The sequence below is a fragment of the Nerophis ophidion genome, linkage group LG14, assembly GCF_033978795.1.
Source record: "Nerophis ophidion isolate RoL-2023_Sa linkage group LG14, RoL_Noph_v1.0, whole genome shotgun sequence".
In the NCBI taxonomy this organism is placed as follows: Eukaryota; Metazoa; Chordata; class Actinopteri; order Syngnathiformes; family Syngnathidae; genus Nerophis; species Nerophis ophidion.
The window spans coordinates 5,264,187-5,291,848 of NC_084624.1; the positions used below are offsets into that span (position 1 = coordinate 5,264,187).

General features: G+C 42.3%; 1 protein-coding gene across 1 annotated transcript in view; it reads right to left on the reverse strand.

Moving 5' to 3' along the window:
* LOC133568022 (receptor-type tyrosine-protein phosphatase mu-like) overlaps positions 1 to 27,662 on the reverse strand; it is a 610,514-nt gene that overhangs the window by 107,382 nt on the left and 475,470 nt on the right. The window contains exons 18-20 of the mRNA XM_061919713.1: positions 26,033 to 26,113; positions 23,985 to 24,011; positions 12,684 to 12,877 (exon numbers count right to left, since the gene is read on the reverse strand). Coding sequence (XP_061775697.1) covers positions 12,684 to 12,877; positions 23,985 to 24,011; positions 26,033 to 26,113 — 302 coding nt within the window. The remainder of the gene's footprint in view (positions 1 to 12,683; positions 12,878 to 23,984; positions 24,012 to 26,032; positions 26,114 to 27,662) is intronic.

Sequence of the window (27,662 nt, forward strand, 5' to 3'; positions counted from 1 at the left end):
CATTTTTATTAGTTATTTTTTTTAATTTTAACACTTAAATTTCAAGATCAACTTCTGTCGATTTTAAGTTTGAACTATAATTTTGTTTGTTTTATGCTCTTTTGTCAAAACTTTGATGTTTTTATATGGCAACCACACAACATATGCAATATTTTTTCCACATAAAAGATTTTTAAGTGATAATTTTTAAGTAATAATTCATTATAACATGGATTTTTTTTGTCTTTTTTTTTGGAACAATGGAAAAAAAAGAAAATAAAGACAAAAGGAAAAAAAACAACTGCCTGCATGGCAGCTTTGTGTCAAAATTGTCACTTTTTCTCATTAGATTTCACCTCATTCCACTTTTTTTTAAAATGTTTTATTTTTTATTTTTGCAATACTATCAATTTTGCAATTTTTGCAGAATGTGTGGCGGGCCGATAAACGATTAGCTGCGGGCCGCAAATGGCCCCCGGGCCGCACTTTGGACACCCCTGTTTTAAAAGCCTACTGAAAGCCACTACTAGCGACCACGCAGTCTGATAGTTTATATATCAATGATGAAATATTAACACTGCAACACATGCCAATACGACCGGTTTAGTTTACTAAATTGCAATTTTAAATTTCCCGATAGGTACCCTGTTGAAAACGTCGCGGAATAATGACGTGACGTCACGGACTGTCAGGAAATAATACCTCAGTACCAGTCACGGCTAAAAGTCATCTCTTTTCATCGCATAATCCCACAGTAATTTGGACATCTATGTTACTGAATATTTTGCAATTTCTTCATTTAATAATGGAGACGTCAAAGAAGAATGCTGTTGGTGTATTGCAGCTGTCTTTAGCACCGAAACACAGCCGGTGTTTTAGTTTTTAACACAGATCGGTCAAGCGAACATGTTTCTCTACGTCAACCAGCATGTTTTTGGATGGGAAAATTGTGATCTATATCTTACCGGAGACTTCATTGGATTATTCGTCCTCCTGCAGTAGCTGTTTAAAAGGCAGCGGTGAGCTTGGCTCCTCGGCTTCCCTCCGAGACACTGCGTGTTCACCGCAGCCATCCGACCTCAAGGTATGTTTTTACAATCTCACTAAAACATTATTAAAACAATGGGCAGATAAGGGGATTTTACAGAATTATCCGAGTAAATGTGTCTAATTACATCTGAAACGCTAATAGTGGAGCCGTCGCTTCTTATTTTATTTTATTATTATTGTCTAGTCCTTCGCTATCAATATTATCATCCACGAATCTTTCATCCTCCCTCAAATTATTGGGGAAATTGTCGTTTTCTCGGTGTGAATAGCTCTTGCTGCTGGAGGCTCCCATTATAAACAATGTGAGGACGTGAGGAGCCCTCACACTTGTGATGCCATCGTCTGCTACTTCCGGTACAGGCAGGGCTTTTTTATCAGCACCAAAAGTTGCGAACTTTCTCGCGGATGTTCTCTACTAAATCCTATCAGCTAAAATATGGCAAAATCGCAAAACGATCAAGTATGAGACATAGAATGGACCTGCTATCCCCGTTTTAAATAAGAAAATCTCATTTCAGTAGGCCTTTAATACAATTTAAGCTCCAACCTGCATGTTTCTGACTCATTCTTAAATAACGGCGTCATTCATTGGTGTTGTCATGTCCAACATAAGATTAAAAAAAAAACACCACAACCACATGATGATCAAAAAGGAGAAAAAAAACCAACAACAACACAATGTAGCAGAGAAGCAGAATTGTTGGCTGCAAGTCAATTTGGAAACGGTTGAATCGCCTCCTGAGTGAGAAAATAGATTGTTGTTTATTTGGAAGAAATTGCGGACGGGAGCTCAAATATTCTGCTTCTTATGTGCGACGGATGCGATCTTTATAAAGCTTTTGCAAAGTAATTCCAGGTGAATATTGTGTAAAATGTCCAAGCTTTCATGAAAATGTGCGGATTTATCATTGAGTATTCCTTCCAAAAGCTTTATCGAGATCAATAATGGATGAAACAGGTCAGTAGGACATAGACGAGCATAAGGAGGGGTGAGGGGTCACTTTGTTTGTGGTAAATGCCCTTTTGGTTGTGTCGTTGTGCGAGATGAGTTCATCCCGCGCAGCAAACAACAAGCACCAGCTCAAACATCTACTTAGATATGAAATATAATCGTCTTACCTCGTTTATCTGGGAGAGAAAGAGCATGTGTCAGAGAGAAATATAGTAGAGTGTTAGAGGCCAATTGTCAACGGGTCATCATTAGGAATAAAAGAGGAAGACCAAAAAAAGGGCATTAACCTGAAGACACAATGATATGGTGAAGAAGGAGAAGAAGACAGATAAAAAAGAAAGGCTGCGTCGGTAGAAATTAGGAGGTCTGACCATGAAGTGGACGCCACATGAAGCCAAAAGCAATCTGCAGTGATGCCCAGGACGCCGTAAACACACCCAGTAATAACCACATATATTTTTCCAGATGTAATAATGTGCGTTGTATTGTATGGACTTGAAAGTATTTGGTGCAGTTTGTTTAGCATTCGCACTGGAGTTATGTAACAAGTGACCAAAAAGCCTGTTTCGGACTTATTGTACAGTGTATTAATTGGCTTATCCAGAGAATAGTGCTCGATACCTAGGTAGAGCGCAATATGTGTGTGTGGGGAAAATCACAAGACTACTTCATCTGTACAGAACTGTTTCATGAGGGACCCTCAATCATCAGGAGATTCTCCTGATGATTGAGGGAACCCCTCATGAAACAGTTCTGTAGAGATAAAGTAGTCTTGTGATTTTTCCCACACCTACATATATATATATATATATATATATATTTGTCTAATATAAAATAAAAAATGACTAGAAACGTAATATATTTTATACAAGGGCAAATTTGTATGTATTTTTCCCACACATACATATTATATATATATATATATATATATATATATATATATATATATATATACATATATACACGTACATACATACATATATATATATTTTTTTTTTGTGTAGTTGTGCGAGATGAGTGTGTAGTTGTGCAATATATATACATCATATATATATATATATATATATATATATATATATATTTGTCTAATATAAAATAAAAAATGACTAAAAATGTAATATATTTTATACAAGGGCAAATTTGTATGTATTTTTCCAACACATACATATTATATATATATATATAATCAACATAGTTGTGCGAGATGAGTGTGTAGTTGTGCAATATATATATATATATATATATATATATATATGTATATATATATATATATATATATATATATATATATATATACATATATACACGTACATACATACATATATATATATTTTTTTTTGTGTAGTTGTGCGAGATGAGTGTATAGTTGTGCAATATATATACATCATATATATATATATATATATATATATATATATATATACATCATATATATATATATATATATATATATATATATATATATATATATATATATATATATTTGTCTAATATAAAATAAAAAATGACTAAAAATGTAATATATTTTATACAAGGGCAAATTTGTATGTATTTTTCCAACACATACATATTATATATATATATATAATCAACATAGTTGTGCGAGATGAGTGTGTAGTTGTGCAATATATATATATATATATATATATATATATAATATGCATGTGTTGGAAAAATACATACAAATTTGCCCTTGTATAAAATATATTACATTTCTAGTCATTTTTTATTTTATAGACAAATATATATATACACATGTATATATATATATATATATATATATATATATATATATATATATGATGTATATATGATATATATATATATATATTGCACAACTACACACTCATCTCGCACAACTACACAAATATATATACATATATATATATATATATATATATATACACATATATATACATATATATATATACATACATATATATATATATATATATATATATATAAAAGTATATATATATATATATATATATATATATATATTTGTCTAATATAAAATAAAGAAATGACTAGAAATGTAATATATTTTATACAGGGGCAAATTTGTATGTATTTCTCTTTACACGTTTTGTCCAAAATAAAATATATTTTTCGGGATTCATACATTGACAGTGAAATACTAGAAAAATATTTTTTTCTTTTAAACATATGTTTGTACACATTATAAAATTACAATTCTTTTTAGGGCGGGTGTTGGAAATAAAATATCAGTTTCCCCTTTAGTAAAAGAAAGAGAAATATATTTTTAGCTCCAGTTTCAAAAGTGTATGCTTCTACATGCGTACTTATTGCATAAGTCCTTTTTTTTTTTAAGCGCGTACTGTAGAAGGCCTTTATTGAAAACATTACATACAACAAGTACATTTTTAAACTTCAATAATCATTTAGAGTGCATGTAAAAGTAGAAATAAAAACATAGCTCTCTTAGAGGTGCTGTTTGCTGTTTGTGTAAAATAATTTGGAAAGTTAGCGCCATCTCGGCATTAGTGTAAATGTTGCAAACAGCCTTTTTAATAAGTACAACACAGCAGAAGCAATGATGTCATAAGAAGCAGAGGGTAGTTGTATTGATTAGTTAATTGTCAATAATCAGCATTCACGATTAGCCATAGCAACAATTCAATAAAGCACATGCATAACAATGTTTAATACCCAAAAAACACATCAGGGGGTCGCCTACAGCCACAGATGTTAATGCCAATATGTTTTTTTTACAAACCCCGTTTCCATACAAGTTGGAAAATTGTGTTAGATGTAACTATAAACGGAATACAATACTTTGTTTTTTTTGCAAATAAAAATTAACTTAAAATTTCATGGCTGCAACATGTGCCAAAGTAGTTGGGAAAGGGCATGTCAATCTAAGGTCACAGTCATTCAATGTTGGTGACCGGCCATGCCGCTTACATGGAGTGATTTCTCCAGATTCTCTGAACCTTTTGATGATATTATGGAGCGTAGATGTTGAAATCCCTAAATTTCTTGCAATTGCACTTTGAGAAACGTTGTTCTTAAACTGTTTGACTATTTGCTCACGCAGTTGTGGACAAAGGGGTGTACCTCGCCCCATCCTTTCTTGTGAAAGACTGAGCATTTTTTGGGGAAGCTGTTTTTATACCCAATCATGGCACCCACCTGTTCCCAATTAGCCTGCACACCTGTGGGATGTTCCAAATAAGTGTTTGATGAGCATTCCTCAACTTTATCAGTATTTATTGCCACCTTTCCCAACTTCTTTGTCACGTGTTACTGGCATCAAATTGTAAAATTAATGATTATTTGCAAAAAAAAAAAAAGTTTATCAGTTTGAACACCAAATATGTTGTCTTTGTAGCAAATTCAACTGAATATGGGTTGAAAATGATTTGCAAATCATTGAATTCTGTTTATATTTACATCTAACACAATTTACCAACTCACATGGAAACAGGGTTTGTAACCTGAGTTATTAATCCTTGACCTAAATGATTATTTACCTGCGACTAAAGGAGACTTTGGTTAATGAATATAGATGTTAATTGGAGCCTTTCAGTCAGAAAACATGTAAAAAAAAATAGCTAAAAATGTTAAAGTTAGGTTAAGGTGTCCAAAGAAACACGGATGAATGGATTCAAACATCTGCTTGAGTTCCAGTTTGCCCGTGTAAATGCTAATGTGCTGCTCCCTGGCATTAGGGCGCCAGTCGCAGTGATGAAGGATGGCGAGGATGCTGGAGGTCCGCCAGCTAACGAGGGCAAATAAGACCAATGTTCTCCCAGGGATGCCAACAATCGTAAGGCTTGCGAGCAAAATCGGCCCCAGGGTGACTTATTTTAAGACGGGTGGCATAATTTGCCACGAAGTGCACAAGCAGTGCAAACAGACAAGAAATCACGGCGTAACCGCGGCGACACGTGATCCTAGAGCAGGGGTGCCCACACTTTTTCTGCAGGCGAGCTACTTTTCAATTGACCAACTCGAGGGGATCTACCTCATTTATATATATCATTTATATTTATTTATTTATGAAAGAGACATTTTTGTAAACAAGTTAAATGTGTTTAATGATAATACAAGCATGTGTAACACATATAGATGTCTTTCTTTCACGAAGACAAGAATGTAAGTTGGTGTATTACCTGATTCTGATGACTCGCATTGATTGGAATCAGACAGTAATGATGATAACGCCCACATTTTCAAATGGAGGAGACAAAAAGTTGTCCTTTCTGTACAATACCACATGAAAGTGGTTGGTTTTTGGCATCTAATTCATCCAGCTTCCATACACTTTACAAGAAAAACATTGCCGGCAAATTCCGTAGCTTGCTTGATTGACATTCACGGCACCCGAGGGTCTTGTGAGATGATCCTGGCTGCTGCCAGTTCATTATTATGAAAAAATGACAGAGAGGAAGGCGAGAAACACTTTTTATTTCAACAGACTTTCGCGCTGTCCCTTCCGTCAAAACTCTAAAGGCCGACTGCACATTTCCTATCTTCACAATAAAAGCCCTGCTTCGTGCTGCCTGCGCTAACAAAATAAGAGTCTCGGAAAGCTGGCGTGCACAAGTGATGTGCACGCCAGCTTTCTGAGGGATCGCTTGTGCACGCCAGTTTTCCCGAGACTCTGTATTTAGTTAGCCCAGGCAGCATGAAGCAGGGCTTTTATTGTGAAGATAGGAAATGTGCAGTCGGCCTTTAGAGTTTTGACGGAAGGTACGGCGCGAGAGTCTGTTGAAATAAAAAGTGTTTCTCGCCTTCCTCTCGGTCATATTTTAACAATAATGATCTTGCAGCAGCCAGCGTCATCTCACAAGACCCTCCGGTACCGTGAATGTCATTTAAGTGACGTCTTGGTGAAGATTGATGATCACTCATTTTTAGGTCTATTTTTTTTAAAAGCCTGGCTGGAGATGGACTGACACACCCCCCGCGGTCGACTGGTAGCTCGCGATCGACGTAATGGGCACCCCTGTCCTAGAGTGAAGCAAGGCACGAACACAACTGCTTTGCCGTGCAGGTGGAAACATACTTGCCAACCCTACCGGATTTTCCGTGAGACTCCCGAAATTCAGCGCCTCTCCCGAAAACCTCCCGGGAAAAATTTTCTCCCGAAAATCTCCCGAAATTCAGTCGGAGCTGGAGGCCAGGCCACGCCCTATATAGCTAGAATTCACTGAGAGTCAAGTATTTCATATATATATATATATATATATATATACATATATATATATATATATATATTAGGGGTGGGCAAAATAATGCGTTAATTACGAGTTAACTCATCAATCTATTAACGCCGACAATTATTTTATCGCACATTTGCTTATGTTGTTTACATGCTTTTATTTTGTTAACGCCTTTTCTTAACAAGATGGCGTTGCCTGGCGTCGAGGGGCTCTTGGTAAAGATGGAACATTTGGCAAAAATACCGGACAATTCTGAGAATTTCATGGCTGGCTTACAGTGTGGTCACTCCGGGATCACTTACGAACACGAGGAGTTGAGTTGATACCAAAATGGATACATGGATGATACAGCAGAGGATTGGGAGAATGTCATGTGGTCAGATGAAACCAAAATAGAACTTTTTGGTATTAACTTAACTGGTCGTGTTTGGAGGAAGAAGAATACTGAGTTGCATCCCAAGAACACCATACCTACTGTGAAGCATGGGGGTGGGAACATCATGCTTTGGGGCTGTTTTTCTGCTAAGGGGACAGGACGATTGATCCGTGTTAAGGAAAGAATGAATGGGGCCATGTATCGTGAGATTTGGAGCCAAAACCTCCTTCCATCAGTGAGAGCTTTGAATGGTTGACCAAATACTTATTTTCCACCATAATTTACAAATAAATTCTTTAAAATTCCTACAATGTGAATTCCTGGATTTTTTTTTTCAGATTCTGTCTCTCACAGTTGAAGTGTACCTATGATGAACATTACAGACCTCTGTCATCATTTTAAGTGGGAGAACTTGCACAATCGCTGGCTGACTGAATACTTGTTTGCCCCACAGCCGGGAGACATAGTCTTCCCAACGTGTCCTGGGTCTTCCCCGTGTCCTCCTACCGGTCGGCCGTGTCCAAAACACCTCCCTAGGGAGGCATTCGGAGGAAAAATCATTTGTACCCGTGATCTTATCCTTTCGGTCATAACCCAAAGCTCATGACCATAGGTGAAGATGGGAACGTAGATCGACCGGTAAATTGAGAGCTTCGCCTTCCGGCTCAGCTCCTTCTTCACCACAACGGATCGATACAGCGTCCGCATTACTGAAGACGCCGCACCGATCCGCCTGTCGATCTCACAATCTCTTCCCTCACTCGTGAACAAGACTCCTAGGTACTTGAACTCCTCCATTTGGGGCAGGGTCTCCTACCCAACCCGGAGATGGCACTCCACCCTTTTCCGGGCGAGAACCATGGAGGTGCTGATTTCTCATTTCAATAGTTTAAAATGTTATTGTCTTCTATAAACCTTTGGATTCTTACTTTTTTTTTTCCCCACCAAAATTTTAATTCTTTTCCGACCAGTTTACTTTTTTATTTTTTTTTTGCCTTGAGTTTATCCTTTTGAAAAGGTTCGAATTTCTTTATTTTTCTTTTTTCTTCCAACCATCTCCAAGGTAAAGACCTATTTTTTTGTTATCTTCTTACTGTCGTTACTCTTGACTGATCGTTGTATTTGTTAGTGAGTTGACAAGTCCACAACTTAAAACACTAAGGGACAAGCGGTAGAAAATGGATGGACAATTTAAAACATTCATCTATTTTCAATAATCCACAAATAGTTCAAGGAATAACCCGTGACAAATTTGAAGAGTATTTGCATATTCTTAACAACTTTTTTGGTGACTATGACATGAGTTGTACTGTACGATGTCTTCTGGCATCTTACATAGATGGATAGGTGGATAGTACTTTATTGATTCCTTCAGGAAGGAGAGGAGTTGCACAGTCCGATGGCGTGTGGGACAAAGAGTTTTTGAGTCTAATAGTCCTGCACCTACATCAACTTACACTAAGAAGGACATGGTTTGCTAAAGAGAAGAAATAGAAGATAGTCTTCATTCTACTGATTTTGTGTGAGCACGTCTAGGCTGATTATTGTTAAGTTATATAGCGCCAACAGCCTGTTTTGGACTTTTTTTTTTCCTACTCTAGAGTCGAAATAAAGATGCATGAAAAGAACCAGTGTGCAAACCCCGTTTCCATATCAGTTGTGTTATTGTGTTCGATGTAAATATAAACAGAATACAATGATTTGCAAATCCTTTTCAACCCATATTCAGTTGAATATGCTACAAAGACAACATATTTGATGTTCAAACTGATAAACATTTTTTTGTGTGCAAATAATCATTAACTTTAGAATTTGATGCCAGCAACACGTGACAAAGAAGTTGGGATAGGTGGCAATAAATACTGAAAAAGTTGAGGAATGCTCATCAAACACTTATTTAGAACATCTCAACATCTAATTGGGAACAGGTGGGTGCCATGATTGGGTATAAAAACAGCTTCCCAAAAAATGCACAAGAAAGGATGGGGCGAGGTACACCCCTTTGTCCACAACTGCGTGAGCAAATAGTCAAACAGTTTAAGAACAACGTTTCTCAAAGTGCAATTGCAAGAAATTTAGGGACTTCAACATCTACGCTCCATAATATCATCAAAAGGTTCAGAGAATCTGGAGAAATCACGCCACGTAAGCGGCATGGCCGGAAACCAACATTGAATGACCGTGACCTTCGATCCCTCAGACGACGCTGTATCAAAAACCGACATCAATCTCTAAAGGATATCACCACATGGGCTCAGGAACACTTCAGAAAACCACTGTCACTAAATACAGTTGGTCACTTTATCTGTAAGTGCAAGTTAAAGCTCTACTATGCAAGGCAAAAGCCATTTATCAACAACATCCAGAAACACCACCGTCTTCTCTGGGCCCGAGATCATCTAAGATGGACTGATGCAAAGTGGAAAAGTGTTCTGTGGTCTGACCAGTCCACATTTCAAATTGTTTTTGGAAATATTCGACATCGTGTCATCTGGGCCAAAGGGGAAGCGACCCATCCAGACTATTATCAACGCAAAGTTCAAAAGCCAGCATCTGTGATGGTATGGGGGTGCATTAGTGCCCAAGGCATGGGTAACTTACACATCTGTGAAGGCACCATTAATGCTCAAAGGTACATACAGGGTTTTGGAACAACATATGCTGCCGTGTTTCATGGACGCCCCTGCTTATTTCAGCAAGACAATGCCAAGCCACATTCAAATCAAATCAAATCAACTTTATTTCTAAAACACATTTAAAATTCACCACAGGGGGAGCCAAAGTGCTGTACAATGGACAGGTTAAAAGATAATACCAAGACCGAGCAAACAACACAACACAAACAGAACATGATGAGAAATAAATAAATAAAACATAAAAACAGGTTCATAGCAGGTGTGTAATGGGGCGCCATTGCAGGATGGATATCACTTAGCGTTAAAAGCCAAGGAATAAAAGTATGTTTTTAAGAGAGATTTAAAAACAGGAAGAGAGGAGGCTTGTCTAAATTTCAGAGGTAGGTCGTTCCAGAGCTTGGGAGCGGCAGCACCTCTAAGCTTCAGCCTTGTGTCAGGGACCGTCAGTAGCAGCTGATCGGCTGATCTTAGGGACCGAGTGGGGCAGTAAGGCTGAAGGAGGTCGGAGAGATATGTTGGTTCCAGGTTGTTTAGACTTTTAAAAGCAAATAGGAGTTTAAAATTGATTGGATAACGCACAGGGAGCCAGTGAAGGGACGCTAATATAGGGGTGATATGCTCATTCAGCACGTGTTACAACAGCGTGGCTTCGTAGAAAAAGAGTGCGGGTACTTTCCTGGCCCGCCTGCAGTCCAGACCTGTCTCCCATGGAAAATGTGTGGCGCATTATGACGGACTGAAGCTCTACATAAAACAAGAACGGGAAAGAATTCCACTTTCAAAGCTTCAACAATTACTTTCCTCAGTTCCCAAACGTTTATTGAGTGTTAAAAGAAAAGGTGATGTAACACAGTGGTGAACATGCCCTTTCCCAACTACTTTGGCAGATGCGTGGCGCAGTGGGGAGAGTGGCCGTGCGCAACCCGAGGGTCCCTGGTTCAATCTCCACCTAGTACCAACCTCGCCACGTCCGTTGTGTCCTTGAGCAAGACACTTCACCCTTGCTCCTGATGGATGCTGGTTAGGGCCTTGCATGGCAGCTCCCTCCATCAGTGTGTGAATGTGTAAATGTGGAAGTAGTGTCAAAGCGCTTTGAGTACCTTGAAGGTAGAAAAGCGCGATACAAGTACAACCCATTTATCATTTACATAAAACAAGAATGGGAAAAAATTCCACTTTCAAAGCTTCAACAATTAGTTTCCTTAGTTCCCAAACGTTTATTGAGTGTTAAAAGAAAAGGTGATGTAACACAGTGGTGAACATGCCCTTTCCCAACTACTTTCGCACGTGTTGCAGCCATGAAATTCTAAGTTAATTATTATTATGAGTTTGAACATCAAATATGTTGTCTTTGTAGCATATTCAACAGAATATGGGTTGAAAAGGATTTGCAATTCATTGTATTCCGTTTATATTTACATCTAACACAATTTCCCGACTCATATGGAAATGGGGTTTATATATATATATATATATATATATATATATGTGTGTGTGTGTGTGTGTGTGTGTGTGTACAGTTTTACCGAATGTTATGGCCTGTGCAAACAAACATTCTTAGTTTCCAAACGTTTGAGTGTTAAAAGAAAAGGTGATGTAACACAGTGGTGAACATGCCCTTTCCCAACTACTTTGGCACGCGTTGCAGCCATGAAATTCTAAGTTAATGATTATTATGAGTTTGAACATCAAATATGTTGTCTTTGTAGCATATTCAAGTGAATATGGGTTGAAAAGGATTTGCAAATCATTGTATTCTGTTTATATTTACATCACACACAATTTTCTAACTCATATGGAAATGGGGTTTGTATATATATATATGTGTGTGTGTGTGTGTGTGTGTGTGTATACAGTTTTACCTAATGTTATGGCCTGTGCAAACAAACATTCTTAGTTCCCAAACGTTTATTGAGTGTTAAAAGAAAAGGTGATGTAACACAGTGGTGAACATGCCCTTTCCCAACTACTTTGGCACGCGTTGCAGCCATGAAATTCTAAGTTAATGATTATTATGAGTTTGAACATCAAATATGTTGTCTTTGTAGCATATTCAAGTGAATATGGGTTGAAAAGGATTTGCAAATCATTGTATTCTGTTTATATTTACATCACACACAATTTTCTAACTCATATGGAAATGGGGTTTGTATATATATATATGTGTGTGTGTGTGTGTGTGTGTGTGTGTGTATACAGTTTTACCTAATGTTATGGCCTGTGCAAACAAACATTCTTAGTTCCCAAACGTTTATTGAGTGTTAAAAGAAAAGGTGATGTAACACAGTGGTGAACATGCCCTTTCCCAACTACTTTGGCACGTGTTGCAGCCATGAAATTCTAAGTTAATGATTATTATGAGTTTGAACATCAAATATGTTGTCTTTGTTGCATTTTCAACTGAATATGGGTTGAAAAGGATTTGCAAATCATTGTATTCCGTTTATATTTACATATAATATGGCAACGTGGTTTTGTACATGTGGAAAGGGACTTCCTACCTCGTACTCCTCTTTGAATCCATAGCCCTCGGCGCACTTCATCTGCGTGATGTGCTGCAGCAAGTCTGCCACGCGGATGGCCGGGTGCAGCTGCCCGGTCTGGTAGGGCACGTCCACGGCCTCGCGCTTCCTCAGCGAGTGCGTGTGAGACTGCACCAGGCTGCTGGTGTCGCTTCCCATGTTCTGGCTCTCGTCTGCAACGGGCACAGAGGGCAGGCATGAAGGGAGCGGGCCTCATGTAAAAAAAGGACCGAGACGCGAGAAAAGCAGACGTAGGCGGCGTGTTGACACCTTGCTTGAAAAGCAGTAAATGACGTTTTAGGGAGGTTTTGGGACAGAGTCGTCCCGGATGGACGTGGATCTCATTTACTGTTCGGCATGATGTCACCACCTCCTCTACACTCATGGATGCTCACAACAACACAACCGCTTTGAGGAACAGGATGAATCATGTGGTGCGCAGGTTTTAGTCCATCTGTCTGACTAACCTGCAGGCTTTTAAGGCTATGCTCACCCTTTTAGTGCACTTAGGGCAGGGGTAGGGAACCTATGGCTCGCGAGCCAGATGTGGCTCTTTTGATGACCGGATAAATCTGAGCAGTCGCTGCTTATTACGACATGTAATGAATAATTCGACTTGTAATGAAAAATAACGTTCAAAATATGAAACATTCGCATGCATTTTTATGTTCGAGAAGTTGCGTTAATGGTAAGAAGTATTCATTATTGGTTAGCCTGTTTTAGGGTTACAACATTGTTTTATTTTTCAGTAAGTCTCTCAGTTGCTTTCGTTCTCGCTCGCACTCTGGCTCCGGCCCCGACCCCCGTCTCTCCTCCTAGCTGCTGCTTATAAACATAGTGATTAGATAACCCAGCCCAGCTGGGCCATCTACGCACCTGTCGCTGATTTCGAGGTACGGTCCTGGCAACACCCTGCTTTGCTGCAGGCCCGCAGGTCACGCCCCCCTCCACATTTAGCTTCAGAATAACGATGTTTTTAGGAAGAATACGAGACATGAAATGGGGTGTACTTGTATAGCGATTTTCTACCTTCAAGGTACTCAAAGCGCTTTTGACACTATTTCCACATTTACCCATTCACACACTGATGGAGGGAGCTGCCATGCAAGGCGCTAACCAGCATCCATCAGGAGCAAGAGTGAGGTATCTTGCTCAGGAAACAACGGACGTGATGAGGTTGGTACTCGGTGGGGGTTGAACCAGGGACCCTCGGGTTGCACACAGCCACTCTACCACTCTACCAATGTTGGTCTTACTTAAAAATGTACGCGTTTAGTTGTGTTCAGTGTTAAAAAAATATATTATATGGCTCTCTCAGCCAAAAAGGTTCCCAAACCCCTGACTTAGGGCCTGATTCAATAAATATATATATATGTATATATATATATATATATATATATATACATATATATATATATATATATATATATATATATATATATATATATATATATATATATACATATATATATATATATATATATATATATATATATATATATATATATATATATATATATATATATATATATATATATATATACATATATATATTTATAGTGGGGCAAACAAGTATTTAGTCAGTAACCGATTGTGCAAGTTCTCCCACTTAAAATGATGACAGAGGTCTGTAATTTTCATCATAGGTACACTTCAACTGTGAGAGACAGAATGTGGAAAAAAAATCCAGGAATATTAAAGAATTTATTTGTAAATTATGGTGGAAAATAAGTATTTGGTCAAGCATTCAAAGCTCTCACTGATGGAAGGAGGTTTTGTCTCCAAATCTCACGATACATGGCCCCATTCATTCTTTCCTTAACACGGATCAATCGTCCTGTCCCCTTAGCAGAAAAACAGCCCCAAAGCATGATGTTTCCACCCCCATGCTTCACAGTAGGTATGGTGTTCTTGGGATGCCACTCAGTAGTCTTCTTCCTCCAAACACCACCAGTTGAGTTTATACCAAAAAAGTTCTATTTTGGTTTCATCTGACCACATGACATTCTCCCAATCCTCTGCTGTATCATCCATGTATCCATTTTGGTATCAACTCAACTACTGAGTTGCATCCCAAGAACACCATACCTGTGTATCAATGAAGACAGAGAAGCAAACCTAGTCTGTGGCCTAGTGGTTCGAGTGTCCGCCCTGAGATCGGTAGCTTGTGAGTTCAAACCCCGGCCGAGTCATACCAAAGACTAAAAAAAATGGGACCCATTACTTCCCTGCTTGGCACTCAGCATCTAGGGTTGGAATTGGGGGGTTACCGCTGCTGCTCACTGCTCCCCTCACCCCCGAGGCGGTGAGCAAGGGGATGGGTCAAAAGCAGAGGACACCTGGTCCGGTGTGTGTGTGACAATTATTGGTACTTTAACTTTTAACAAAATGAATTGCGCTCCTTATTCTGCTCACTTAACAGACACAATCCACTTTGCACACGTTCAGTAGATCAGTTTTGCATGTGCAAACTTTGGGTAAATCAGGGCCTCAGTAGTCTGGACTAAACCAAGAAAAACTGCATTAATAATTGTTAGAATGATTAAGTTATTAACAAACTTTGTGTTTCAATGAGTTCCGAAACGAGAGGACAAAAGCTGTCTTTGATCCTACCAACAAGGCTTGTAAAACTCCACTGTGTAGGATGGGAAGCAACATGAAGATGTTCTGTTTTTTGGACAGAAAGATATCATTTTGACAAAGCAGAAAGGAAGCAGGGCCAGACTCCCCTTCCAGGTGACCTTTTCTTTGAACTGTCATAATCAAAGGTGATGGCTGTTTATGACCCCCGTGCCTTAGAAACAGCTGTTGCCATGTAATCAAGGAAAGTCCAAATAAAAGAGACTGTACAGTCCAGACGTCTCTCCTCAATTGAGCCGAATGTAATTCTGCCTCTGTTTAGATTCCTCGCTTCTGGTCTTGTTTAATATATGTTATCAGAGTTTGAACCTGACAATAATACGTTTATTTTATTTGTGCCGAGGGCCAATGAAACATGAGCTTCACGCCAAAAACTTTAGCGCCAATAGAGCGCATCAAAAAGGACTTTTTTAACAGGGAGTACATGAAGTTGGTTCGGTTCTTTTTAGAACTTGAGTCAGTTGCAGACATGAGGCACAGATGTTGTTGTCGGGGGAGGGGTAAGGTAAGGGGGGGGGGGGGGTGGTCGACTAATGATGGACGTGCAGCCAGAAATATGGAGGGTGTGTAGATGCGGAGGAGAGAGTTTCGGGGGAAAGGCCACAGTGAGCATCATAAAAAAAAAAAAACATCACAAAAAACCCAGCCCTCATCTTCACGAAAATAATTAAAAAAAATAAAAAAGATAAAAATAGGATTTAAGTGTGTGGGAGGGAGGATTGGGGGAGGGGTGATGCTGGCATGGGGGCTCATGCCCGGCTAATGGCGGGGATGGAGAGGGGGTGTGGGCGGTGAAATGCTAACACGTCCACATGCAAGTGATGTCACAATGTCGGAAGCGCCCATCCCCCCCCACCCCACCCCCTCAAACCCCCGGGGGCCCACATGGGAGAACTTACCATTAATGGGCACTTTTTAGATAGCAGATACATAAGAGGATGTGGAAAAGTGTGAGAGAAAGAAGAGAAAAGAGAGGAGAGAAGAGAGAGGGGATAAGCAACAATTACAGCATGAGAACCTGGCACAGATTTTGAGCTAAGCTAGTCTATGTGCGGACCACCTTGCCCCCATTCCCGGTTCCAAAGATGCCTTGGCCTGGTTAGGGGTGGGCGGGTGAGGGGGTAGGGGGGTGTATAGGGTGTTTGCTGATTGATGGATGAGTTTTGGGGGGGGGGCGATTTGACAAAACATGACAAAAGTCAAAAAATAATAATAATAAAATAAAGTAATGGCTTTAGAAATTAGTAGCAAATCAAACAAAATGAAGGTTAATTGAACAAATATGGGTATGTTTTACACTCATAACCATAACCTGTGTCATGATAATAAAGCGGATTTCTACTAATTTGTCATTGAATAGAGTCACGGTGTCTGAATTAAACAAATAAAAATAACGTTTAGGCAATTGTTATTTGACGGTGAGATACTTAAAATCAGGTGGTGGGCGACTGCACCTCTTGGAGACCGTCACTGCTCTCATGATAAAATAACATTTTATATTTGTTTGTTGCGGTGGATACTCGCCTAGTCGCGGTTCCCCATATTTGTGATTTTCATAATAAAACTTTTTTTTGTTGTCCATCCATCCTCTCCCGCCTATCTGAGGTCGGGTCGCGAAGGCAGCAGCCTAAGCAGGGAAGGCCAGACTTCGCTCTCCCCAGCCAGCTCGTCCAGATCCTCCAAGGGGATCCCGAGGCGTTCCCAGCCCAGCCAGGAGACATAGTCTTCCCAACGTGTCCTGGGTCTTCCCCGTGGCCTCCTACTGGTTGGACATACCCGAAACAACTCCCAAAGGAGGCGTTCGGTTGGCATCCTGACCAGATGCCCCAACTACCTCATCAGGGTCTTCCCCGTGGCCTCCTACCGGTTAGACATGCCCGAAACAATTCCCGAAGGAGGCGTTCGGTTGGCATCCTGACCAGATTCCCCAACCACCTCATCTGGGTCTTCCCCGTGGCCGTCTACCGGTTGGACATGCCCGAAACAACTCCAAAGGAAGGCGTTTGGTCGGCATCCTGACCAGAAGCCCAAACCGCCTCATCTGGGTCTTCCTCGTGGCCTCCAATCGGTTGGACAAGCCCGAAACAACTCCCGAAGTAGGCACTCTGTTTTCATCCTGACCAGATTCCTCAACCACCTAATCTGGGTCTTCCCCGTGGCCTCCTACCGGTTGGACATGCCCGAAACAACTCCCGAGGGAGGCGTTTGGTTGGCATCCTGACCAGATGCCCCAACCACCTAATCTGGCCTTCTCCGTGACCTCCTATCGTTTGGACATGCCCGAAACAACTCCCGAGGGAGGCGCTCTGTTTTCATCCTGACCAGATTCCTCAACCACCTAATCTGGGTCTTCCCCGTGGCCTCCTACCGGTTGGACATGCCCGAAACAACTCCCGAGGGAGGCGTTTGGTTGGCATCCTGACCAGATGCCCCAACCACCTAATCTGGCCTTCTCCGTGACCTCCTATCGTTTGGACATGCCCGAAACAACTCCCGAGGGAGGCGCTCTGTTGGCATCCTGACCAGATGCCCCAACCACCTAATCTGGGTCTTCCCCGTGGCCTCCTACCGGTTGGACATGCCCAAAACAACTCCCGAAGGAGGCGTTCGGTTGGCATCCTGACCAGATGCCCCAACCACCTCATCTGGGTCTTCCCCATGGCCTCCTACCGGTTGGACAAGCCCGAAACAACTCCTGAAGGAGGCGTTCGGTTAGTATCCTGACCAGATGCCCCAACCACCTCATCTGGGTCTTCCCCGTGGCCACCTACCAATTGGACATGCCCGAAAAAACACCCGAAGGAGGCGTACGGTTGGCATTCTGACCAGATGCCCATACCACCTCCTCTGGATCTTCCCTGTGGCCACCTATCGGTTGGACATGCCCGAAACAACTCCCGAAGGAGGCTTTCGGTTGGCATCCTGACCAGATGCCCCAACCACCTCATCTGGGTCTTCCCCATGGCCTCCTACCGGTTGGACAAGCCCGAAACAACTCCCGAGGGAGGCGTTTGGTTGGCATCCTGACCAGATGCCCCAACCACCTCATCTGGCCTTCCCAGTGGCCTCCTATCGGTTGGACATGGCCGAAACAACTCCCTAAGAAGGCGTTCGGTTGGCATCCTGACCAGACGACCCAACCAACTCATCTGGATCTTCCCTGTCGCTTTTTACCTTTTGGACATGCCCGAAACAACTCCCGAGGGAGGCGTTCGGTTGGCATCCTGACCAGATGCCCCAACCACCTCATTAGGCCTTCCCCGTGGCCTCCTACCGGTTGGACATGCCCGAAACAACTCCCGGAGGAGGCGTTCCGTTGGCATCCTGACCAAATGCCCCAACCGCCTAATCTGGGTCTTCCCCGTGGCCTCCTACCGGTTGGACATGCCCGAAACAACTCCCAAAGGAGAAGTTCGGTTGGCATCCTGACCAGATGCCCCAACCACCTCATCTGGGTCTTCCCCGTGGCCGTCTACCGGTTGGACATGCCCGAAACAACTCCAAAGGAAGGCGTTTGGGCGGCATCCTGACCAGAAGCCCAAACCGCCTCATCTGGGTCTTCCTCGTGGCCTCCTATCGGTTGGACAAGCCCGAAACAACTCCCGAAGTAGGCACTCTGTTTTCATCCTGACCAGATTCCCCAACCACCTAATCTCGGTCTTCCCCGTGGCCTCCTACCGGTTGGACATGCCCGAAACAACTCCCAAAGGAGAAGTTCGGTTGGCATCCTGACCAGATTCCCCAACCACCTCACCAGGGTCTTCCCCGTGGCCTCCTACCGGTTGGACATGCCCGAAACAACTCCCAATGGAGAAGTTCGGTTGGCATCCTGACCAGATGCCCCAACCACCTCACCAGGGTCTTCCCCGTGGCCTCCTACCGGTTAGACATGCCCGAAACAACTCCCGAAGGAGGCGTTCGGTTGGCATCCTGACCAGATGTCCCAACCACCTCATCTGGGTCTTCCCTGTGATCTCCTACCAATTGGACATGCCCAACACAACTCCCGAATGAGGCGTTCGGTTGGCATCCTGACCAGATGCCCCAACCACCTCATCTGGGTCTTCCCCGTGGCCTCCTATCGGTTGGACATGCCCGAAACAACTCCCGAAGGAGCCGTTTGGTTGGCATCCTGACCAGATGCCGCAACCACCTATTCTGAGTTTTCCCCGTGGCCTCCTACCGGTTGGACATGCCCAAAACAACTCTCGAAGGAGGCATTCGGTTGGCATCCTGACCAGATGCCCCAGCCACCTCATCTGGGTCTTCCCCGTGGCCTCCTACTGTTTGGACATGCCCGAAACAACTCCCAAAGGAGGCGTTCGGTTGACATCCTAAGCAGATGCCCCAACAACCTAATTTGGGTCTTCCCCGTGGCCGTCTACCAGATGGACATGCCCGAAACAACTCCCGAAAGAGGCGTTCGGTTGGCATCCTAAGCAGATGCCCCAACCATATCATCTGAGTCTTCCCCGTGGCCTCCTACCGGTTGAACATGCCCGAAACAATTCCCAAAGGAGGCGTTCGGTTGGCATCCTGACTAGATGCTCCAACCACCTCATCCGGCACCTATCGTGTGGAGGAGCAGCGGCTTTAGTTTAATTTCCTCCCGGATGGCAGAGCTTCTCACCCTATCTCTAAGGGAGAGCCTTGCCACCCGGCGTTGGAAACTCATTTCGGCCGCTTGTACCCGTGATCTTGTCCTTTCGGTCATAACCCAAAGCTCATGACCATAGGTGAGGATGGGAACGTAGATCGACCGGTAAATTGAGAGCTTCGCCTTCCGGCTCAGCTCCTTCTTCACCACAACGGATCGATACAGCGTCCGCATTACTGAAGACGCCGCACCGATCCGCCTGTCGATCTCACCATCCACTCTTCCCTCACTTGTGAACAAGACTCCTAGGTACTTGAACTCCTCCACTTGGGGCAGGGTCTCCTCCCCAACCCGGAGATGGCACTCCACCCTTTTCCGGGCGAGAACCAAAGACTCGGACACTCAACATCAAGGGTTGGAATTGGGGGTTAAATCACCCAAAATTATAATATAAATACATTTAATAGAGTCAAATACAAATAAAATAATTACTTTACAGATTGTGTGAAGTAAATCTGAACGGCCAATACGGGCATCTACATCAACGATATGATTTGCCTGAGAAGCTGGACAGGACAAAAAACACATAAAAAACTTTTTGTACCATTTTCTACTTAACTGCCCTAAAATGATTACTTATGGAATTTTGACCTTACCTTAAAAATCCTAAACACAATATTGTTTAATTGCACCGACACACATCTAACAGGAAATGCCCCCCCCCCCCTCTACCTCAAACAACTACTCACCCCCACATCCTCTACACCAGTGGTCCCCAACCACCGGGCCACTCGATTGGTACCGGACCGCAGAAGAATTTTTTATTTATTTTTATTTTTATTAAATCAACAAAAAATACACAAGATACACTTACAATAAGTGCACGAACCCCCCAAAAAATAAATTTTTCAACATAAAACCAAAATACACTTACAATAAGTGCACAAACCCAAAAAACCTCCCTTTTCATCACAAAAAAAAAAAAAAATCCCTCCCCCGCCAGGCTGCGGGACAAATTATCAAGCGTTGACCAGTCCGCAGCTACAAAAAGGTTGGGGACCACTGCTCTACATGACACCTCCGCTCCAGATGAACAATTGGAGACTGGGGCTTTCTCTGCTCCGCGGCTCCCCGTCTGTGGAACGCTCTCCCTGACCACCTGAGGGCACCACAGACTGTGGATGCTTTTAAAAAAGGCTTAAAAATCCTTCTTTGAAAAAAAGGCCTTTTTTTTTTTTTTTTAGATATATGCATACTAGTTCTCACTTTTAGGCTGTTCTTGTTTTTAATTTCTTTCATTTTTATTATCTTTTTATTTATTTTTTAAATACACTGCAGCCGTTTGAGGGTTGTTTGCTCAATGTGAATTTTTTTTTACAAATAAAATATATTATTTTTATGATAACAACAATATATAACAACTGTTTTCACATTGACAGTCGACTAATAAATTATTTATGATTCTGATACCTTCTCTTTACACTTCAATGACAATTAGTCCTCCTAAATATTGCATCATATCAGATAAGTAAAGTGAATTATATTTATATAGCGCTTTTCTCTAGTGACTCAAAGCGCTTTACATCTTGAAACCCAATATCTAAGTTACATTTAAACCAGTGTGGGTGGCACTGGGAGCAGGTGGGTAAAGTGTCTTGCCCAAGGACACAACGGCAGTGACTAGGATGGCGGAAGCGGGGATCGAACCTAAAACCCTCAAGTTGCTGGAACGGCCACTCTACCATTTGAGCTATGCCGCCCCAAGATAAGGTTCTATAGTAGCCAAAGATTTACCATGGAATAGATAAATAATATTTCTATTGCATCACTCAGTATTGTTGCATTTATATGCCAATTTTTGTTTAGCAACATAAACTCCATTGACGAGAGACATGTGGGTTGGGATGCAAACTCGTCAAAGCTGCAAACTCTTTCCCGCTCCATTAAAAAACTAAAACGTGAGCAGCTGATGATGATGATGAAAGACGTTGCTTTGCGTTGCAAACGTTCTTTTTTTTTTTTAAACGTGTGCTAGCCCAATTTGTCGCACCGAACAAAAGTAGCACAAGCGCTATCAGTGAGAAACGTCTGTTCATTTTTTTAAATTTTTTTTTTAATCATTCCGTGTCATCGCTAAACAGGACGAGCGGAGAACAAAACAACAAGAAGGTTGCTAGTAACTCGCCAAAGGCAGGGGGGGGGGGGGGGGCACATTAAAAAGAATAATAGAAAAGGTTGTTGTGTTGGAGGGGGGGGGGTTTACTAAATGAGGGGTGAGGAGAAAAGAGGGGAGGGGAGGACATGATGTCTTTTTGTTCAGGGGGTTCAGCCTTTAATTAATTAGCTTTCTGTGCACTGTTTGCTCCAAAAAAAAAAAAAAAAAATGCAGTTATTCCCCTTGTTGTTGACCCATGCCCCGCCCCACCCAACCCCCCTTCACCCCCTCCAATGTCCCACGACACATACAGGCCACATGTGCATGCATATGACATGTCCAGCACAGATGTGATGTCACACGCACGACACGCGGCACCTCTGTTACAGCGGGAGAGGGGGCGGGACAAAGCAGGCAGATGAGCTAAATCAAAGCCAAAACAATGATAAGGAGGGTGGGGGGGGGGAATGAGGGTGAGGGGCGGGGCGAAAGGGATATCTGTGCATTTTAAGTTAGCTCGTTACAACCTCATCAACAGCAGCGATTCCCAAACGATGTGTCGCGGCACATTGGGTGTACCGCAGCGGGGAAATGACATTTTCTTCCACTAGATGGCACAAAGTATAGTCGTGGTCAAAAGTGGACATAGACTTGTAAACAACATTATATCAGGGCTGTCTTGAGTTTCCAATCATTTCTACAACTCTTGTTTTTTTTGTGATAAAGTGATTGGAGCACATGTTGGTCTCAAAGAAACTATTCATGAAGTTTGGTTCTGTTATGAATGTATTATTGTTAACATTTTCTGGGTCAAAAATATACATAATGACAAAATAGGTGCAGTTCCAGCACCAAACACACGTCGAAAGTGGTAAAGGAGTGGCTAAATCGTGCTAGAATTAAGGTTTTAGAATGGCCTTCCCAAAGTCCTGACTTAAGCATGTGGACAATGCTGAAGAAACAAGTCCACGTCAGAAAACCAGCTGAACCGGACCAATTTTGTCAAGAGGAGTGGTCAAAAACTCAACCGGAAGCTTGCGGATGGACATGTAACCAATTATTAACATTGCTGGATCCGTCTGTGCGCTCCAGTGAGAGCACCGCTGGCCACGCTCACAGCTGCAGGGGATCTGTAACCAGCGCACCTGGCTGGGATGAGCCAGATGCCTTCATAAGCTCGCACAACCTGCCATGCGGCGCCGGAGTATAGTCTTCAGTTGGCGTACATACCCTCTGTCGCCTGGAAAGTGAGATGTCCGTCTCACTTTTACCCAAATCTCCCTCTGGACTCTGACTGCCTACCTCGATCCTTGACTTCCCCAGCTTTGGACTCGGACCTTTAGACTTTTCTCTCCCCTGGACTTCCTCGTACTTGGTAACACACACTTCAGCTAACCACACACTGTCTTAGACTGTACCATTCTTGGATTTTGTCACGCTCCATTTCCTTCGTTTATTAGTTAGTATTGTTTTATTATTATACATATTACCTAGTATTGTTTTATTATTATACATATTAACTGTTTATATAATAAATTGTTGAACGCGACCTCTGGTGTCAGTTGCCGTCATCTCCCCTCTGCAAACCATAACAGCATGTATACTTTTGACCCGGCAGATTTGACCCATGATAAATTCATAACAGAACTTCATTAAAGTTTTTTGTGACTGGCAAGTATGTGCTCCAATCACTCGATCACAAAAAAATAGGAAACTCAAGACAGCCATGACATTATGTTTTTTTACAAGTGTTTGTAAAGTGTTGACCACGACTGTCTATTATCACCACCTGCTGCCATTTCAACAGCACAATAAAGTCTCATAACAGGTTGGGAAAATAGTGAGCTACGGCAATGAGAAGACCAAGAAGAAAAAGAATGTCTCTCACCTAGGATGGCGGTCGGCACAAAGGGGTCTGCTCGTCATTGTCAACCCGAAAGAATGAACGCAGAAGTTGGGAGGAGGAAAAAAAGTAACAGGAAGTTAGAGATGAATCAAAAGATAATAACAGATTACGGTAACAAGACCTGACTTTTACGTGCATTAGCTCAGACGACATATGAGACAAAACGAGCTGGATTTATGATAAAGAGTGACTTGTTACATTGCGTCGACATCGGGGTCGGTATCTCTGGATTGGCAGACCGGGGTGGTGGTTCCTCTCTAAGAAGAGGAACCAGAGGGTGTGTTCCAACTATCGTGGAATCACACTCCTCAGCCTTTTCGTTAAGGTCTATTCAGGTCTACTGGAGAGGAGGCTACGCAGGATAGTCGAACCTCGGATTCAGGAGGAACAGAATGGTTTTCGTCCAGGTGGTGGAACTGTGGACCAGGTCTATACTCTCGGCAGGGTCCTTGAGGGTACATGGGAGTTTGCCCAACCAGTCTACATGTGCTTTGTGGACTTGGAGAAGGCATTCGAACGTATACCCGGGGAAGTCCTGTGGGGAGTGCTCAGAAATTATGGGTTATCAGACTGTCTGATTGTGGAGGTCCGTTCCCTGTATGATCAGTGCCAGAGCTTGGTCCGCATTGCTGGCAGTAAGTCGAACACATTTCCAGTGAGGGTTGGACTCTGCCAAGGCTGTCCTTTGTCACCGATTCTGTTCATAACTTTTATGGACAGAATTTCTAGGTGCAGTCAGGGCATTGACTGGATCCGGTTTGGTGGGTGCGGGATTAGGTCTCTGCTTTTTGCAGATGATGTGGTCCTGATGGCTTCATCCGGCCAGGATCTTCAGCTCTCACTGTGAAGCGACCGGGATGGGACTCAGCACCTCCAAGTCCGAGTCCATGGTTCTCGCCCAAAAAAGGGTGGAATGCCATCTCCGGGTTGGGGAGGAGACCTTGCCCCAAGTCGAGGAGTTCAGGTACCTCAGAGTCTTGTTCACGAGTGAGGGAAGAGTGGATCGTGAGATCGACAGGCGGATCGGTGCGGCGTCTTCAGTAATGCGGACGTTGTACCGATCCGTTGTGGTGAAGAAGGAGCTGAGCCGGAAGGCAAAGCTCTCAATTTACCGGTCGATCCACGTTCCCATCCTCACCTATGGTCATGAGCTTTGGGTTATGACCGAAAGGACAAGATAACCGGTACAAGCGGCTGAAATGAATTTCCTCCGCCGGGTGGCGGGTCTCTCCCTTAGAGATAGGGTGAGAAGCTCTGCCATCCGGGAGGAACTCAAAGTAAAGCCGCTGCTCCTCCACATCGACAGGAGCCAGATGAGGTGGTTCGGGCATCTGGTCAGGATGCCACCCGAACGCCTCCCTAGGAAGGTGTTTCGGGCACGCGGAAGACCCAGGACACGTTGGGAAGACTATGTCTCCCGGCTGGCCTGGGAACGCCTCGGGGTTCCCCGGGAAGAGCTGGACAAAGTGGCTGGGGAGAGGAGAGTCTGGGCTTCCCTGCTTAGGCTGCTGCCCCCGCGACCCGACCTCGGATAAGCAGAAGAAGATGGATGGACAAACAGATTTATTTTTTTGTATTTTTGGTCTAATATGGCTCTTTCAACGTTTTGGTTTTATTATGTCCGCAGTTTGACTCTGGAACAGTTCCAATCAAATCAACTTTATTTATAAAACACATTTTTAAATTTACCAAATGGATAGCCAAAGTGTTGTACAATAGGCAGGTTAAACGATAACAAGAAAAAACGAGCAAATACAACACAACACAAACACAACACAATAATAAATAAAAAAAGAACCAACACAAAAGAGATCACAGAGTGTTAAAGGCCAGGGAATAAAAGTGTTTTTAAGAGCGATTTTAAATCAGGAAGAGAGGAGGCCTATCTAACACTCAAATGTAAGTCGTTCCAGAGCTGTTGATCTTTGTTTCTTATATTTTCATAAGGAAATTTAAGAAGTTTCAGAGTAACGATCATGTGTGAAAAAGCAGATAGAAGCCGAGTCATTTTGAGATTTGAGTGAGGTTACCTGGGTAGAAGGCGCTGGTGGGGATGGAGGTGTTGAGCGTGTTGGCTTTTGGCAGCGTGAAGGAGGAAGGAGAGGACCCAGCTATAAGAAAACACACAAAGCTCAACTTTAAAAGTTGTTTTGCGTCACTGTGAAGGACTGTTTTGAATTCATGCAGTTCGAAACTGGCACACCATTTCCTTGTTCGATTTCTGAACTGAATCACAAGATGGATCACATCATGGAGAAGCTTGCTGAAAAGGGAAATTTAATTGAATTTGAGAGCACCCGGCATGGACGAATTGAACAGACAAGTCATTGTTTTGTCCGCTCCTGGAAAAAACATCCTAATCAACGATTTGACTCCCTCGAATGGCCTTGACGCTGTGGAAACAGGACTAAGCTGTTATGAAAAACACCCCCCTGGACACCTCAATGATGGAAGCTTTTGACCTCCCTCCCTCCTCAACGACACCTGGAGTCGAACTTTTGCAGATTGGCCTCAGTCTAAAAAACATTACATCATCACACCCAGGACAATTGGGCATACACGCACACACAACGTGTTTATGTGTGCATTGCATGGAGGTTTTTTTTTCCCACTCCAGACTGGGTCCCCTTAGGAGTCCAGTCTAGATTGTATTTTTTTAGTCATCTTTTCCCCCAGCGTTTTACATTTTCTCCTTCTTTTACGTGGCGAACCATCAGCGTTCTTGTTCTGTAACTCTGTACACTGTTTGTTTGTCTAATCTTGAACGGGTTTGTGCTGAAAAAAAAGTTTTGTTGTACTTGTGCAATGACAATAAAGACATATCTACCTTGTGTGTCACATGATCAATTAAAACATTCTGTTAAGTGATAATTTGTCCGCAGAAATGGTTTTACTATCGCACACCTTTTTGGTTGCTTTAGTAGAAAAATAATAAATAAAGCATTATTTTGAACACAAGCTGGTTTATGTGTGTGTGTGTGTGTGTGTGTGTGTGTGTGTGTGTGTGTGCACCAACAACCCCCCCCCAAAAATCTACAAAAATGGCTGACATGACTACAAAAATCTATATTTTGTTAGAAAGACACAAAAAGGGTGGTCCCTACAAGTCATGATCAGCAACTTGGTCCCCATTGCAAATAATAACCAGTATGTGTGTGTATGTGTGTGTGTGTGTGTGTGTGTGTGTGCTGCAGCAATCCCCCCCCAAAAATCTGCAAAAATGGCTGACATGTCTTTAGAAATTCTATATTTTGTTAGAAAGACACAAAAAGGGTGGTCCCCACAAGTCCTGATCAACAACTTGGTCCCCATTCCAAATAATAAGCAGTATGTGTGAGTATGTGTGTGTGTGTGTGTGTGTGCTCCAACAATTAAATAAAAAAAAATCTACAAAAATGGCTGACATGACTTTAGAAATTCTATATTTTGTTAGAAAGACACAGAAAGGGTGGTCCCCACAAGTCCTGATCAACAACTTGGTCCCCATTCCAAATAATAAGCAGTATGTGTGGGTATATGTGTGTGTGTGTGTGTGTGTGTGTGTGTGTGTGTGTGTGTGTGTATTCACTAACCATCCCCCCAAAAAATCTACAAAAATGGCTGACATGACTTTAGAAATTCTATATTTTGTTAGAAAGACACAAAAAAGGTGGTCCCCAC